Source organism: Chroicocephalus ridibundus, chromosome 5 (genome assembly GCF_963924245.1).
Source record: "Chroicocephalus ridibundus chromosome 5, bChrRid1.1, whole genome shotgun sequence".
NCBI classification, from domain to species: Eukaryota; Metazoa; Chordata; class Aves; order Charadriiformes; family Laridae; genus Chroicocephalus; species Chroicocephalus ridibundus.
In genome coordinates, this window is record NC_086288.1 from 67,320,471 (window position 1) to 67,334,517 (window position 14,047).

General features: G+C 37.4%; 2 protein-coding genes across 4 annotated transcripts in view; both read right to left on the reverse strand.

The window, feature by feature from the left end:
- Positions 1–14,047, reverse strand: part of RPL9 (ribosomal protein L9) — a 219,691-nt gene that overhangs the window by 151,945 nt on the left and 53,699 nt on the right. The window lies entirely within an intron of this gene.
- RFC1 (replication factor C subunit 1) overlaps positions 1–14,047 on the reverse strand; it is a 41,483-nt gene that overhangs the window by 7,194 nt on the left and 20,242 nt on the right. For all 3 annotated transcript variants that reach the window (XM_063337082.1, XM_063337081.1, XM_063337083.1), the window contains 12 exons: positions 11,036–11,268; positions 10,247–10,321; positions 8,810–8,887; positions 7,920–8,007; positions 7,523–7,824; positions 6,278–6,385; positions 5,580–5,759; positions 5,161–5,265; positions 3,425–3,815; positions 2,374–2,483; positions 688–802; positions 152–240 (listed from right to left, as the gene is read on the reverse strand). In XM_063337082.1, coding sequence (XP_063193152.1) covers positions 152–240; positions 688–802; positions 2,374–2,483; positions 3,425–3,815; positions 5,161–5,265; positions 5,580–5,759; positions 6,278–6,385; positions 7,523–7,824; positions 7,920–8,007; positions 8,810–8,887; positions 10,247–10,321; positions 11,036–11,268 — 1,874 coding nt within the window. The remainder of the gene's footprint in view (positions 1–151; positions 241–687; positions 803–2,373; positions 2,484–3,424; positions 3,816–5,160; positions 5,266–5,579; positions 5,760–6,277; positions 6,386–7,522; positions 7,825–7,919; positions 8,008–8,809; positions 8,888–10,246; positions 10,322–11,035; positions 11,269–14,047) is intronic.

Consider the following 14,047-nt stretch of genomic DNA (forward strand, 5'->3'; position numbering starts at 1 on the left):
GAGACTTCTAAAATAGGTCAGATAAACTGTATGCTACAGCAACTCTCTATGGACCATGGGTTAAGGACAACAGACTGGCCTGAAATATTTTGTGCTGTATCTAGTATGAACTCTTAGCAATGGCATACGCTAGTAACTATAGCAGTTTCACCTGAATCCCTCCTCTGTCTTCATTGCCTGCCATACCATCCACTTCATCCATGATCAATACATGTTTCCCGCTAACTGATGAGGATGTGCCTGAAAATGAATATGGACAAGAAAATGAGATGGGAATAAAATAGGGTCTTGCTCAGAGTTTTCCCCAATGCTTTACAGGTTAGGTAAGCCCATCCTAGACAACTGAGGTGGTGGTGAACCTCTTGCTCCACCGCTTGATCACATGAATCTATGTTCACAGAATAGAACTGACCGTAGTCTTGTGTCATCTTCCAAGACATGCAACAGAAGAGCAACTGCAGAGTTCTTGAATAGTTTGCACAGGTTAACAACTGATTCTACTAATTGCAGGATTTAATTCTACAATTGAAGATGAAATACTAAATGAAGCCATCCCTATTAGAGCTGGATCCCTCCACGTGATAAGCAAGTTAAATTCCTAATGCTGTTGTGTAATGAGGAAGCTCCATCCCTCCTGTAACCAGACTCTTAACACAACAAGAATCCGCCTTCAAACAATAGACGTACCAGAACAGAAGTCTTTGATGCTGGTGTTGTTAAGCGATTCAGCAACTACTTCCTTTAGACTGTTCTTACTGCGAGTGTCACTGGCATTCAGCTCCACATAGCTATACCCCAGTTCCTAGTCCAAACACACAAACCACACAAAAAATGAGAAAGATCAGTGAAAGAGCACACACATACTCATAATTAGAAACAGTTATTTCAGAGTTCCAGAAGAAAGCTCTTACAACATGGTTTCACATATAATTTGTGGCTTTAATTCCTTTCTTCCCTTATACTCATTTTCTCTAACACTCCAAAAATATTTATAACCTGACAAGGAACAGATATGCCCAGAAGAGAACCAGGGGAGGGGGGGGAGGGGAAGAATTCTCAAAAACTGTCAGTGGCACAGATTTAGTTCTGAAGGATTAACAGAACTGCCACCAGGGATAGAACCAGAACTACGAGCCAAGGCTGGCTAAGCTCCATGGTATTTCCAGCTGCATATCAAAGTCTTAAAAACGTCAGGACAAGAAATGTGCCACATCCCTCTGGGAGGTGAAGGAAAGAGAAGCTTTTAACTATTCAAAGGGCTAGGAAACATGGCTGCCCCAGCAGTCCTAACACTTCAGAACAGGGCAGGGCTGCATGTCAGTGCCTGGAAGAATTTAACCCAGCTGCTCCTTTATCAGCAAACTCCCCTGCCAGGGGCACGCAGGCACAGCAGTGAGCTGCACACAGCTTGGTTCCTGCAGCTTGAACCACCCTGTTTTATGTGGTACTCCTGTGGAGCACCATGAAACGCTCTGCAGACCTGAAGAAGCTGTGAACAAGCTGAGCTGGAAGCTAGAAGCAAGAAAAGACCATGCCAGCGCACAAGCGAGCCCAAGTCAGCACATCCAGCTTTTCTGCAGGTCTGGTTTTGGGTGCAGCATCAGCTTGTTGGCACAAAGCTCTAAGGCGGGGGGGGAGATTAGGAGTCACTCTATACAAGTCAAATATTGAGGTAAAAAATCATTTCTTCCCAGCACAAAGATGAGATAGCTGACAATAGTTCTCAACCCTTCTAAGCTGGTAGTATCACATTCTAAGAAAATTCTTGCAAGTCAGAGGAACAAAAATAATCTGGAACTTGATACAACGCTACTGTTAATAAGTTCCCAGCTGATTCTCAGGACACAGTAAGTGGAACACAGTGTCCCAGCTAAGTTAGGAAAAAAATAATTTCTAAATTCAGATTTACAAATGGACACATAGCCCTGTCAACTTATCTCATCCTAAAGTAGTACCGGAATTTAGAATGAGTCTGGGAAAAATATCTTTGTTAGATATATAAAAAACACAACAGAGTCTGTCATCAAACTTTCAAAAAGCTTGCCAGAATTCAACCCCCACTAAATTTAGTGCAAATATTCTCCGACTTGTTCAACTACTGTTAAAACACTCACGATTTTTGAAAAATCATTTCCAGTGGCCCAACATACTGTGATATGTTTCCTTCGCAATACAACAGAAAGAAATGCAGACACCCTTTGCTATCTAAACATCCACATATTTTCACCTGTAACCCTGTTCTCAGCAAGCAGAATTAGGCTGGGAGCAGACCCTGGTAATTCAGGGATATCTACCTGCACAATGTATCTGTATCCAGATACAGCATCAATATATTACAAATGGTGCTGGGAACAACTGTTAATAACAACTCACCTTACAAACCAAAGAAGCTGTAGTAGTTTTACCAACTCCAGGTGGACCAGAAAGTAATGCTGCTTTAAAACCAGTACCATCATCTTTGCCTCCAGTTTTATTGGTCTTTGCTATAAAAGAAGATTCCAGGTTTTACCTAGGTATGTATTACAAAACAAACTGCATACTTCATGTAAATCTTTAAAGATATCATGCATCACTAGAGTTTTTCCTCATCTAAGGCTTGATATGAAAAATACATACACATCTGCATCCTAACCATTTGGGGAAAAGTTGTTTAAACCATCTTAGTTTAAGACTTGCAGTGATTCTAAACTGAAAAACAGCCAAAGTGCTACTCATGTAATATAACCATTTCTGCATTTTTCTCACAACCACTTCATTAAAAAAAACAGCAAAAAAACCAACAAACCAAACACACACCCCCCCAGGGAAAAACCCCACTCCGATAGCAGTGAAGCTTGAACACTATTTTAACCACAGAAAAAAACCAACCGTCTACAGGACGACACGCTACACATGACACAGGACGCTTGTCAGGCAGAACCAGGACCTTAATGATTCATCTCTTCCCCATGCATAATGCTATCCCATATTTTCCCCGTACGTACAGACAGGTTAGCACTGGCCAACATTTCTCTTGGCGAGAAAGAATTCACTAGGCTGAATATGAGGCCAATTTTATATACGTTACTGCAAAGTTATTTTGGTCTCTTCTGGAAAAAAATTCAAGTTTAAGAGAATACCACAAGATTTAAAACCTATCCTAACAGTTTGTTTTTCTAGGTTTGGAGGGAGAGCGGGTGGTAAGTGAACAACTGATTAAAAGAAAAAACGCAACAAACAACCACACACACAACACAAAAAAAACCCACAACACACACATACACCATACTCAGGCTCAACTGCTGCTATGAAAAAATGCATCTGACTTCAGCCTCTTTCCTGTTCTAGAGCTGCTCTAGCATCTCAAAGGCCCTTATCGGTCCAGGGAACCAAGCAGTGTGACTGGCATGGAAGAACACAGAGAGAAGTTAACGGCACTGGTCACCTTGTCCATCTTCCGAGGTACTCTTGTTCCAGTTTCGGAGCCATCGGAGCAGTTTATTGGCACAGCTTTGCTCACCCTGCTGTCCAATTATTGCCTTAAGAGATACAGGCTTGTATTTATCTACCCATAGCAATCTCTCCGTTCCATCTTCGTTAGTCTCAGAAATGAAGTTCTCCTTAGGTTTTGGGGTTTCTTTCTTCTCTACAGTTTGCCGTTTAAAGTCCATAAGCTTTCGAACAGCAGTGGTTTCTTTCTTAACAGATTTGACAGAATCTCCTTTTTCAGGAGTAGACTTATATTTTTTATTATCAGCTTCCCTTTTGATGGGGCTAAAATTCCTTTTTTCAGCTTTCTGTGGTGTCCTTTTAGGCCTTGAATCCGCTTTCTTTGCCTTAGGAAAACAAAGGTAAGAAAGTTAAAGGGAAATTTCAAAAAAACTCATGCAGTAAGTAAACATGCTGTCTTTGAATACCTGTACAGGAGTGCTTACAAAAGTAACAAAGCTTAGGTATTGATAAAAAGCCTTCAAGAGTAGATAAAGAAGTATTCCTCTCTGAAAAATAAACTACTGTTAACATGATGCCAACCAGTTCTGTAGCGCAACCCATGCATGAGGCAGGAAATATTCTGGTCATTGCAAAAGCTATAAGCCCCCTTATGTGCTGAGCTTGATACATCATTAAAAAAAAAATAATGCAAAACTGATGATTGTCAGGTTGGAATAAACGGGTCATCAGACACCCATGAAGCTGAAGCACAGCTCTCACAAAACAACACTTACAAGCTTGAACACTAAAAAAACCAAACAAACCAACCCCCCAAAAAAACCCACACAACACTAGGAACACGTGGATAAAGGAGGAGGAACAGGGAATAACCCTGTTTCTAGTAAGGGAACACTCCTCTCAAATACACATTTAAGAGAACTACAGTTATTTAACAACAACACAAAAAGAAACAAACAACAAAAAAAAACCCTCACCCAAAAAAAAAACACAACCCCGGAAAGCATTCACTCCAAAACAATTCAAAGGGAGTGAAATCAGCTAGTAAGCTTAGAGTTGCTTTTCCTTAAGACCCCAATAGTATCTTTCCATGTAATAATTAATGTCTAGCCACATCAGAACTGCCAAAGCAACAGCTATACTGAATGCACAACATGCTAGAGCTAACGGAGATTTTAGTAACGTTTTATCAGCTACTACAGACTAAATTTAAAAGTGCATAAAAAAAACTTGTTACTGTTTTCACAGTATTGCCTGAAAAATTTACCTTTACCATTATTACTTCAAGTACCACATAAAGACAAAATCTGTTGTGTATTCACATGGTTTATGTATAGTTGTCCCATGTTTAGAGTATGATTTTTATATTGGGCCTGTCTGGGTACCAGAAAGTATCAGCCACAATTAGTTATTTCAAGTAATAAACAAATACTCAGAGTTTAAAACTGAAACCATCTAAGGAGATAAAATTACCCCCTTAGTCAGATACCTAAAATACAGAATAATGTCAGAATATAAAATGAAAGGTGGGAAAAAACCCTGTAGCTCCCAAGCAGAAGTCTTAAACACAAACGTGAAATTTTCAGATTCAATACTTTCAACCTAGAAGGTCAAACTGACAATTGTAGGGTTACTGTTACTGGAACAGAAGACCAAAACCAAAATTAAAATCAAACCAAAAAAAAAAACAAAAAACCAAACAAAAGCTCAGTAAGTTCATAATAAACAAACCTCTGTTTCAGCCGCCAGCTCATATTTGGACTTTTTGCCTGGCATAGTTCGAATAAGATCAAACAGGCCATCCTCATCGATAACTTTCGTCCCTAAAGTCGACGCCTGGAGCCAAAGAAAGAATTAAAAGTAAGCTCAAGTAGAGTAAGGAGTTACATACTTCACTTCAAAGTGCTTTCCAGTAAAGACTAGGCTAAGGAACACAATAACCACAGGTTTGTTTCTTTATATGTGTGCATGTATGTATATATATAAAAACAAAAACAAAACAAAGCCCTAAAACTTTAGGCAACTTTTCTTTTTCAACATGCACTTTATTTGTAGTACTGCCTCCTTTTGTCAGAGATACTGAAAACCAATGCAGTTAGATAACAATTCACAGTTTCACTTCTACTTCGCTCAGGCACAGAAACGCTCACCTTTTCACATTTAGATTGGCCACAGTCTCTCCCCATAACCAGATAGTTTGTCTTCTTGCTGACATTGCCAGTTACTTTTCCTCCGTAACGTTCAATCAGAGACTTGGCCTCATCTCTTTCAATAGACTCCAAAACGCCTGTAATTACGAATGTCAGGCCTTCCAAGCAGTTTTCAGCTCCCTGAGAACCAGAGCATTGCAGAAAATGCCATTACCTGATGCAATCCTACCAAATATCTCTTCACCATAAATTTTTTAACCCCCTACCATATCAAGTACCCTATGAAACTTTAAAAATACGCCTAGGTTACCCTAGCTAGGTAGTAGTTCTAAAAGTTCAAAAGCCATTAAAAGGACTAGCTACAGACAAAATTTTGTACATGGTTCACCTGCTCAATCATACTTGTAACACACTGTGCTTCAAGCACGTCACTCAAATGAGTAACAGCAATCTTCAACTTTAGGAGCAGTAACTATTTTTCATCATCATGACTTCATAAATCAAGTACTGAATTTAATTTCTTTGTATATTTCCTTACATTTAGTCACTGCTTTGCATTACAGTTTAGCTTTTTCCAATACATACTTCCCATCTGAAGGTTTTTAAATAGTTTAGTTGATATTTGTTAGATGACTTATAACAGTAAGTCTATGACACACCCACTTCTACATACTGACTTCTGCTGTAGCCAAACTCACCTGAGGTATCTCTTTGGAACCCAGTGCTTTCGGACCCTCACGATTAAGGAAGCTTCGGTAGGCTTGATAATTGGTTCTCCTCTTCTCAGAGTCCTCAGGACTTACAGACTTGGGCAGCGGGGAGGGGGAGGAAAAAAAGAAAATATTAATACACATATTACATATATAAAAAACCCAACAAAATAAACTCAAGTATCCCAGTTTAAGACATTTTTATGCACCAAAGGAGAATTAAGTTCTAACACTTGTTTTTAATCTATTAACATGCAATACCGAAGCTTATTCTGGTTTTGGTGCTTGTGTTTTGAGGTATTTTTTTGTTGTTCTTTTTAAAAAGATTTCCAAAACTCACCTGAGAGTTTTTTAAAAAAAAGTGTAGCTATTGTTTATTGTGAAGTTTCTGTAGATTCATCTGTATTCCACATGTACATGCTCACTTAATTGGTGCTTTAAATTCACATCCTATTTTATTTCAGAATTATGATCAGGTATAGACAAGATCTACAGTTACAGAAAGCCTACTTGATAGTATTTGTATTTTTAAGAAACATTTAAGCTTTTTAATTAGCAAAAAAATATTTAAAATTCACCCCCAAAAAGTTGCAAGCTCTCCCTCCCAATTATAACTGTTATTTAAGTGTGAAAATTGTGTGTGAAAATTTGTACTTTATGATTAAAAAGTATGGTTTGAGGATGCCAATAACTGCCAGTGTTCAATAGTTGCAGTTGCTGTATCAGACAGTTAGAAGAAAACTATATTATACTCCTACCATAAGAAATACACTTCAGAAACAGGAGATCTAGGAAGGAGAAGGAAGGGGGGGAAAAAAAAAAAAAAACCAAACAAAACCAAACCCAAAACCCATTTATCATTCTAATAGCAGTATAGATCCACAAGATCACCACACTCACATAAACAGCTCACTAGGTAAGTGTAAGAATTCTGCATTTTTTCAGGAAAGTTGAACGTGAAAAAAACACTGAACTGATTTTGCAGTGTATATGCATACCTTAACGAGCATTAAAGAATTTTCAGTTCCTTCATACATTTAATTTACATTTTTCTAGCTAATTTTTTTCCTATATTTTTTACAATTGCTAGGAACTTAAAGCCTTACCAGACTTTGAAGTTTTAAAAAGATTCAAAGTACCAAGCTACAACAGTGACACACAAACAATAATAAACAGAAACAGTTTTCCTGCAAACTCCACCAAGCCAACTGAATTAATTTTGATAGCTCCTACCTCACTCTTCTTGGGGGAAATTTTCTCCTTCTTTGGTGTTGTCTTCTCTTCTTTCCTTGAAGCAATTTTTTCTTTTGATACTAAACTTTGAGCACCTCTTCCCTTTTCAGCAACCTCTTCTTTTTGTTTGAGAGATACAAGCTTAGAGCTAGGTCTCAAAGGCAATGTCTTATCCGTCAACTCTCTTGCTGTTTTACCATCAGATGACTGTGGGGATGAAGGAGACCCTTTTGAACGTTCAGATTTAGTTTGCTGCTTTGCAGCGTAATTCTTTGCTTCACCTGTCGAATTTGTTGCTTTCACTTGAAAGGAGGCAGGGGAAAGAGAGCACACACGTAAGAATGTATCTCATTAATATTATAAATTGGTGAAATGTTTTCTATGTTCCATGTCCTACCTCTTTCCGACTGCTTATATCTTTCCACCACATTAGGACTGGTCTTGGTGCTCAATACTGTTTGTTCTCCTCCTGAATCTTTACGAGCCTAAATAAACAAACAATGCCAAAGTCAGAGGTCCTGAGCTACCATTAAGTCCAGATCCCCGAGTTTCCCTACTGTTAAGTACAACAGACTGAATAACATCTAACAAAGCTGATCCCTACCACAAGTCAGAACACAATCTCCATCAAAAGCAGACAAGCAAATTCTGCACTCAGCAATGCACATTATCGCTCCTTAAGTCAAAGGCCAGACAGATTTCCAGGTTACAGTAAATTTTGATCCAAATCAGTTTACTTATTAGTGTAGAAGTACTAATACTTCCTATGTTAAAATCAGCAATCCTAAATTCTGAGAGACTTGATGTACAACCCAGAAAATATTTGATTGTGCTTTACACTGCAAGCTATGAGAACTGGGAAGACTCCCACTACTGGGGTTAGTCTCAAAACTCTCAACATCCCTGGCTTGCCCCTTCTCTCAAAGCAAGGAGAGTATTCTCTTCCTTGATCTGGTCCTCCCAAACCAACAGAGCTATAGCTAATCTAAAGTATGAGTCTTCAGAAGCACACTTCACTCAATTAGAACTAGAACTTAAAAATCCCGTTTCAACAGAAACGGAGAGCACAAAGATGCAACGGTGTCTGCTGTCTGATTATGAAGGACACTTATTTACCGCGTGAGGAAAATCCAGAAGGAAAGTATGAAAAGTACGTTATTTTTACACTAACACTTTCTTGCTGTTTTTAACACATTTTTATGAAGTCTCAAAACAAAGGTTAGGTGTCTAAGTAAGAACACTCCCAGCAACGCAACTTCTAAAAATTAAAGTTTACAAAGAACCCACCTTTTTCTTCTGTGGTGTTTCATCCAACATGGCCAAAGTTTTAGCAAATTCTTCATCTTCATGCAGCTGTCTCTCCAGCTGAAAGGAAAAAAAAAAAACCCACAAAACAAAAGAGATTTTCAGGCTCACGTCTGACAAGTTTTAACTCTACTGCATTTTTTTAAAACTCAAGACAAAAAGTTTATCTAAAATAAGACAGCTGGAAAAAATGCATCCTACCAGAGGCAGAAGAATTTCTGAAAGCGGCACTGAAGAATTACTTGTGTCGCCCAAAAAGAGAGACTGAAATCTAGCGAGAAAAGTAGAGTTTGGATTTGTTGCACTAGAAACATTAATAAACTGTATAACCTGTTTTCCAAGAGATTTTCTGTCCCTTCATATTTTCTATTGTTGTGTATCCTTTTCATTTAATAAACAATCAAAATTTGAAGGCAGGATCTCACAACAATCAGCTTGCACCATGATGCAACCTGTTGGCTTCAGAAAACTTCCAAAAGCAGTCCCAAAACACAACTAGGAACAATGTCTGTTAAGTATTACGTCTCAATAATGAATGTTTTATTCTCATTTACTGCCAGCAACATATCATATGAAAAAATTATGGCAGTTTGGAGAATTTAGCTATTGCCCTTAGTCCCAGCTCTTGTTGCCAGTTCTGTTTACTTTATGGAAACAAATATACTTTAACTTTTTAATATTTCTACTTACACAACTGGTTTTCTTTGACAGAAGAACCAGTAAGAACAAATACTGCACAAGGAATTTGAGAAAGTTATTTATTAATCGTAAAACATCTTTCTAATAGATGAAAAGCAGATTCATCACACCTCTGCAGCGGTCAAGGATGAAATTAAGTTTTGCATGTTCAATATATTTCTTTCAAAGGATATTCAATATTACCAGTACACAGGAAATTAACTGATTTTCCCATAATAAGTAAATATGTATGACAAGTGTAGCTTTCACTCATATTAGCACCAGTTCAAACAAGAGAGTTTAAGACACACATGTAAGGGTTATTCACATTTTTCTCCACTGTAAGAAAACTGGTATGACAACAAGCAAAACAACCATGGATGGCACTTCACTCCAGGGAACGAAAAACAACAAAACAAAACAAAAACACAAGGAGACAGAAACTGAATTCTCTGTGAAAAGCAAAATTATTAAGACACATCAACTGCACAGGTAGAGAAAGTCTGAAAAGACAAAAAATAGATTAAGTGAGATGTTCTATTTACGTAACTGAAATAATGCCCATAAAAATAACTGCACGACTAGGTTTGCACATATGTGCCAAAGTTAAGTATACAGATGAATTTTATTACACTTATGTATAGAATACATGGAAAGTCCATCTTCATTTCTTAAGGAAAAACAATTTTAAGTTAAACAAACTGCTCTTGGCATACAGCAACAAATTTATAGAGCTTTTACCTCTGAATCTTCTTCAAGCTGCAGTTGCTTAGCAATGGCCTCATCATCTACTGTGCTGTCTCTGCTTGGTGAAGGCTACATTTAAGAAAAAAGATCAACAGTTCAGTTTCTCTAATATTGTGTAAATTAGAATAATTTAATCTGGACAATTCATTTTGTTTACTTCTAGAAAAGGACTGGGAATAAGACATGCAGCATTTTATTCCTAGCTCTCTAACCTAAACACTATTAAACAAGGCTGTTTTCAAGATATTTTACTATTCAAAACAAAACTGTGCTATAATATAAATATTTCTTTAAACAACGCTGAACACCTCTGAAGCTATCACAATTGGACAGCTTGAAAGAGAAATCAACAACTACATTGCAAACTTTTAGTTTCCCCCACTCTTTATTTGGTCCTTTGTTATTCCACAAAGGTATGTGCCATAAAGCTTGAGAAAACAACCTCCTTCCTCTCCCTCCTACCCTCCACCCCCAACTATAAGCTATCCCACCCACTTGCTCATCTCAGAAAACTACTTAATTTTAAGAGAAGTCACTTGAGAAGCAGCAATAGAGAAAATACTATTTTCAACTTTGTGCTATCTTCTCAAAGATGGAAATGCTGCTCTAACCTTGCGTTGGAGGACTTGATATGCTCACACATACCATCAGAATTGAACTTGAGTGGTCATTAAAAAGCAACACTAAGTAGGACAAGCAGTTAAGTACCTCCTCGCAGTCATTAAACCAGCCATTTTGATCTGAGACACGCGAGCAGTCTAAAGGAACATCATCAGTACTCACTTCTTTCCTTTTACTTGCTACCAGTTTCTTTTCTGATCGCTGGACACTACTTGTCCCAAAATAATCAAGTGCCGAGGTGGGAGTCTGTTTCACTGGAGATAATGGTTTGCTTTTAGGTCGTGGTTTTACATCTTCCTTTTTCACTGTAGTTGTTCCTGGACAACCGATAGTTGACGTCCCATTCTCCTTTGGTTTCAGGGAAATTCTTTTATTGACAAAGTCATCTTCTTCATCTAAACATGAAGAGTATTCTATTACTTCTGGTACATGGAACTTAAGTTCTTATAATGGAACTGTCAAGAGAACTATTTTGGCAGATTACATCAACTCAGATCCTAAAAAAAATTATTACAGGTGTTTGGAACTTATTTGGAAAAAAAGGCTGAGTTGAATAACACATAGTATTTAGCATTTTTAATAGCATAGCTCAAGTCTGAATAGATTGAGTACTGAAATAAAACACAAAGTTTGTTACTTGTGTTCATACGTTACCTCCCATTTACAGAAGTTCACAAAGAACACCCTTCCTTCTTACATAGGGAAGATGTATTATAGGGAAGAATATTTAGGTCACTGAAATTTAAGCCCTCTCCTTAATTAATGTGACATCAAATTGAACAGCACAACTCTTCCTCCACATAAAATGTGAAGTACAAAGCTACATTTATTTCATTACTTCATAGTATTCATTAACAGAGCAGCTAATACAGGCTTTGTAGACTTGAATATTCTTAAGAATCTCTCAATAGTACACTGTAAACCAGGGAATATTAGAACATTGTATTTACAAAAAGCTTCTTGAATAAGCTTACCAGTTATTTGTAAAGTACTGCTCATAGCTTACGAATGTTTTAGCAGAAACAGTTTAACTCCATTTTTTACTTTTTCCCCTCTTAGCCAGAGATTCTATGAGCTATTCTACATCCTCTACGTTTCTGCACTTAAACACCCTCTCCTTTCACTACAGACAAAACCATTCTCAAAGAAATGCAGCCATTTCACAGAACACAGAAATCAGACAAGAGGTCAACATACAAAATAGATTTTTCAGTTTAAAAGGAGAAGAAAAAGTGGCATACACAGTATCATTAAGAATTAGCCCACAGACCACTGAACAAAAACTCAATCTTTCCTTTTAGGACTATTCTGTAATAGCCAGGACACGGTCTTTCCAGCAATGAAAGACAGAAAGAGGATCTGATGGCCATTTATTCGCTCTGGACCCAAACTCTTCATCTAGTCAATCAATCAACAAAACAGATTACCAAGGACTTCAAAGAGTTTTGCGTCACGTCATGAAGTCTCAGTGACAGTTACACAAATGAAACCCTATCACTGGAGCATACAAAAACCTACAGATATCATTGCCAAAGGATTAGATTAATATGACAGCACAGAAGACAAACATCGCTGGACAAACTTCTCGACTGGCGATAAAAGCACTTTCTTTGTGAACTCTTCTAAAAACTCAAAGTGCGCAAGTGCAAGACTTCAAGAAAATCCCCCAAATGAACATTAGACACAGAAGGAATGAAGTGCAAAGTCTTGAGAGGAACAGAAACAGAGGCTGTCTCATTTGCATGCCGCTAACTGAAGTCTGGTTTTACTTTTCTCAAAATAAAGATGTTTCAGGCACACCCCTCAATATATGATAAACACAGAAATTCTAAACGTCTGTTTTATAATGGAACTTAAATTGACAGTATTATTACAAAAATATGTTCATTTTCCAGTTCTCGCTAATTTAAGCCCCCGTATTTCTTTTCATACAAAATTTTGGTTTTTTAATCACTTCCCTAAGTTTAGATGAAGTCATATGTCTAACATCTATAATATTTGTTATATACCGGACAGAGGCAGAGGGAAACAGGTGGGATTTTTTTGTTTCACCTTTTCTCAGTAAATGGAGTAACAAGCATTTTCGGCATCAGCTGTAACTTTATGGTACTGAACCCTTACTAAGCAGAATATAACACGTACAAAAGGGGATCCTGACTATTCCTGGGAGAGAAAGTTCAGAGAGAAAGAGAAATAAAATAAAGATACATCTGTAAGGGAGGAATTGGTTCAGCGGTTTAATCAAGAATGCCTAAAGATAAGAATTTATCTATGAAAAAGTTCAATTCAATTCACAAAGCAATATGAGAGAAAGTTCAAGCCCAGGTCCCCCAGTTGACAGCAGCGAGTTTTAGCACAAACCTAAAAGCCTTACTATTCTCAACACAATTTACTTTCCCCAGGCAACAGTAAATCTCTTACTGCCATTTAGCTCAATTTAACAAACTATTACATGTCCAGGAGATTTGGACACTAGCTCCTAATTTTCAGTAGTTTGAGGTCTGAATAGGAGCCTGCTTATCTCAAACTTAATTTCAGAAATATTTTTGCTTCTTTTAAATTTTTTAGTTTAACAAGAAAATGCATTTGCAGGAGTAAAATGTACCTATTGCTAGTAATTAACAGTTAATGTAGATGGAATTACATTTATTTGTCTTGAAAAGAAGATACACATCCTGTTCTGCGCCCCCTGCTCCCAGCTTTTCTTAAGCTAAGGACTGCTCCATGCTAGAAAAGAATCTTTACTCAACACTATTGTTATCAGAAGATCTGCATGCAATATTGATTTTTTTCATTATTCACTCATAACTATTTAAATAACAAAGAAACAACAGGATATTGCTTTCTCTCAAGCAGAAAGAAGCAGAGTAAACATGATTAGGTTTTAATTAAAAAGGATGGGGAATTGAGTCATTTATGATACCAGTACTAAGCATTACCAATAATTACAGCTTTGCTTTAATTATGTCCTTCCTAGAAACGACAGGATTAGAAGCATTTATTGACTGCAGGCGGTGTCTGAAGGAGGACAAGAGACTCACAGCACTTACGAACAGTCGTCTATAGAAGTAAATAAAGAAAAGGCAGAATGAGAACATGAAAGTGGTCATTAGGAAACAAAACCACCCCGATTCTATAAAGTGGGTTTCAAAAAATGCTTTAGGGGACAAATAT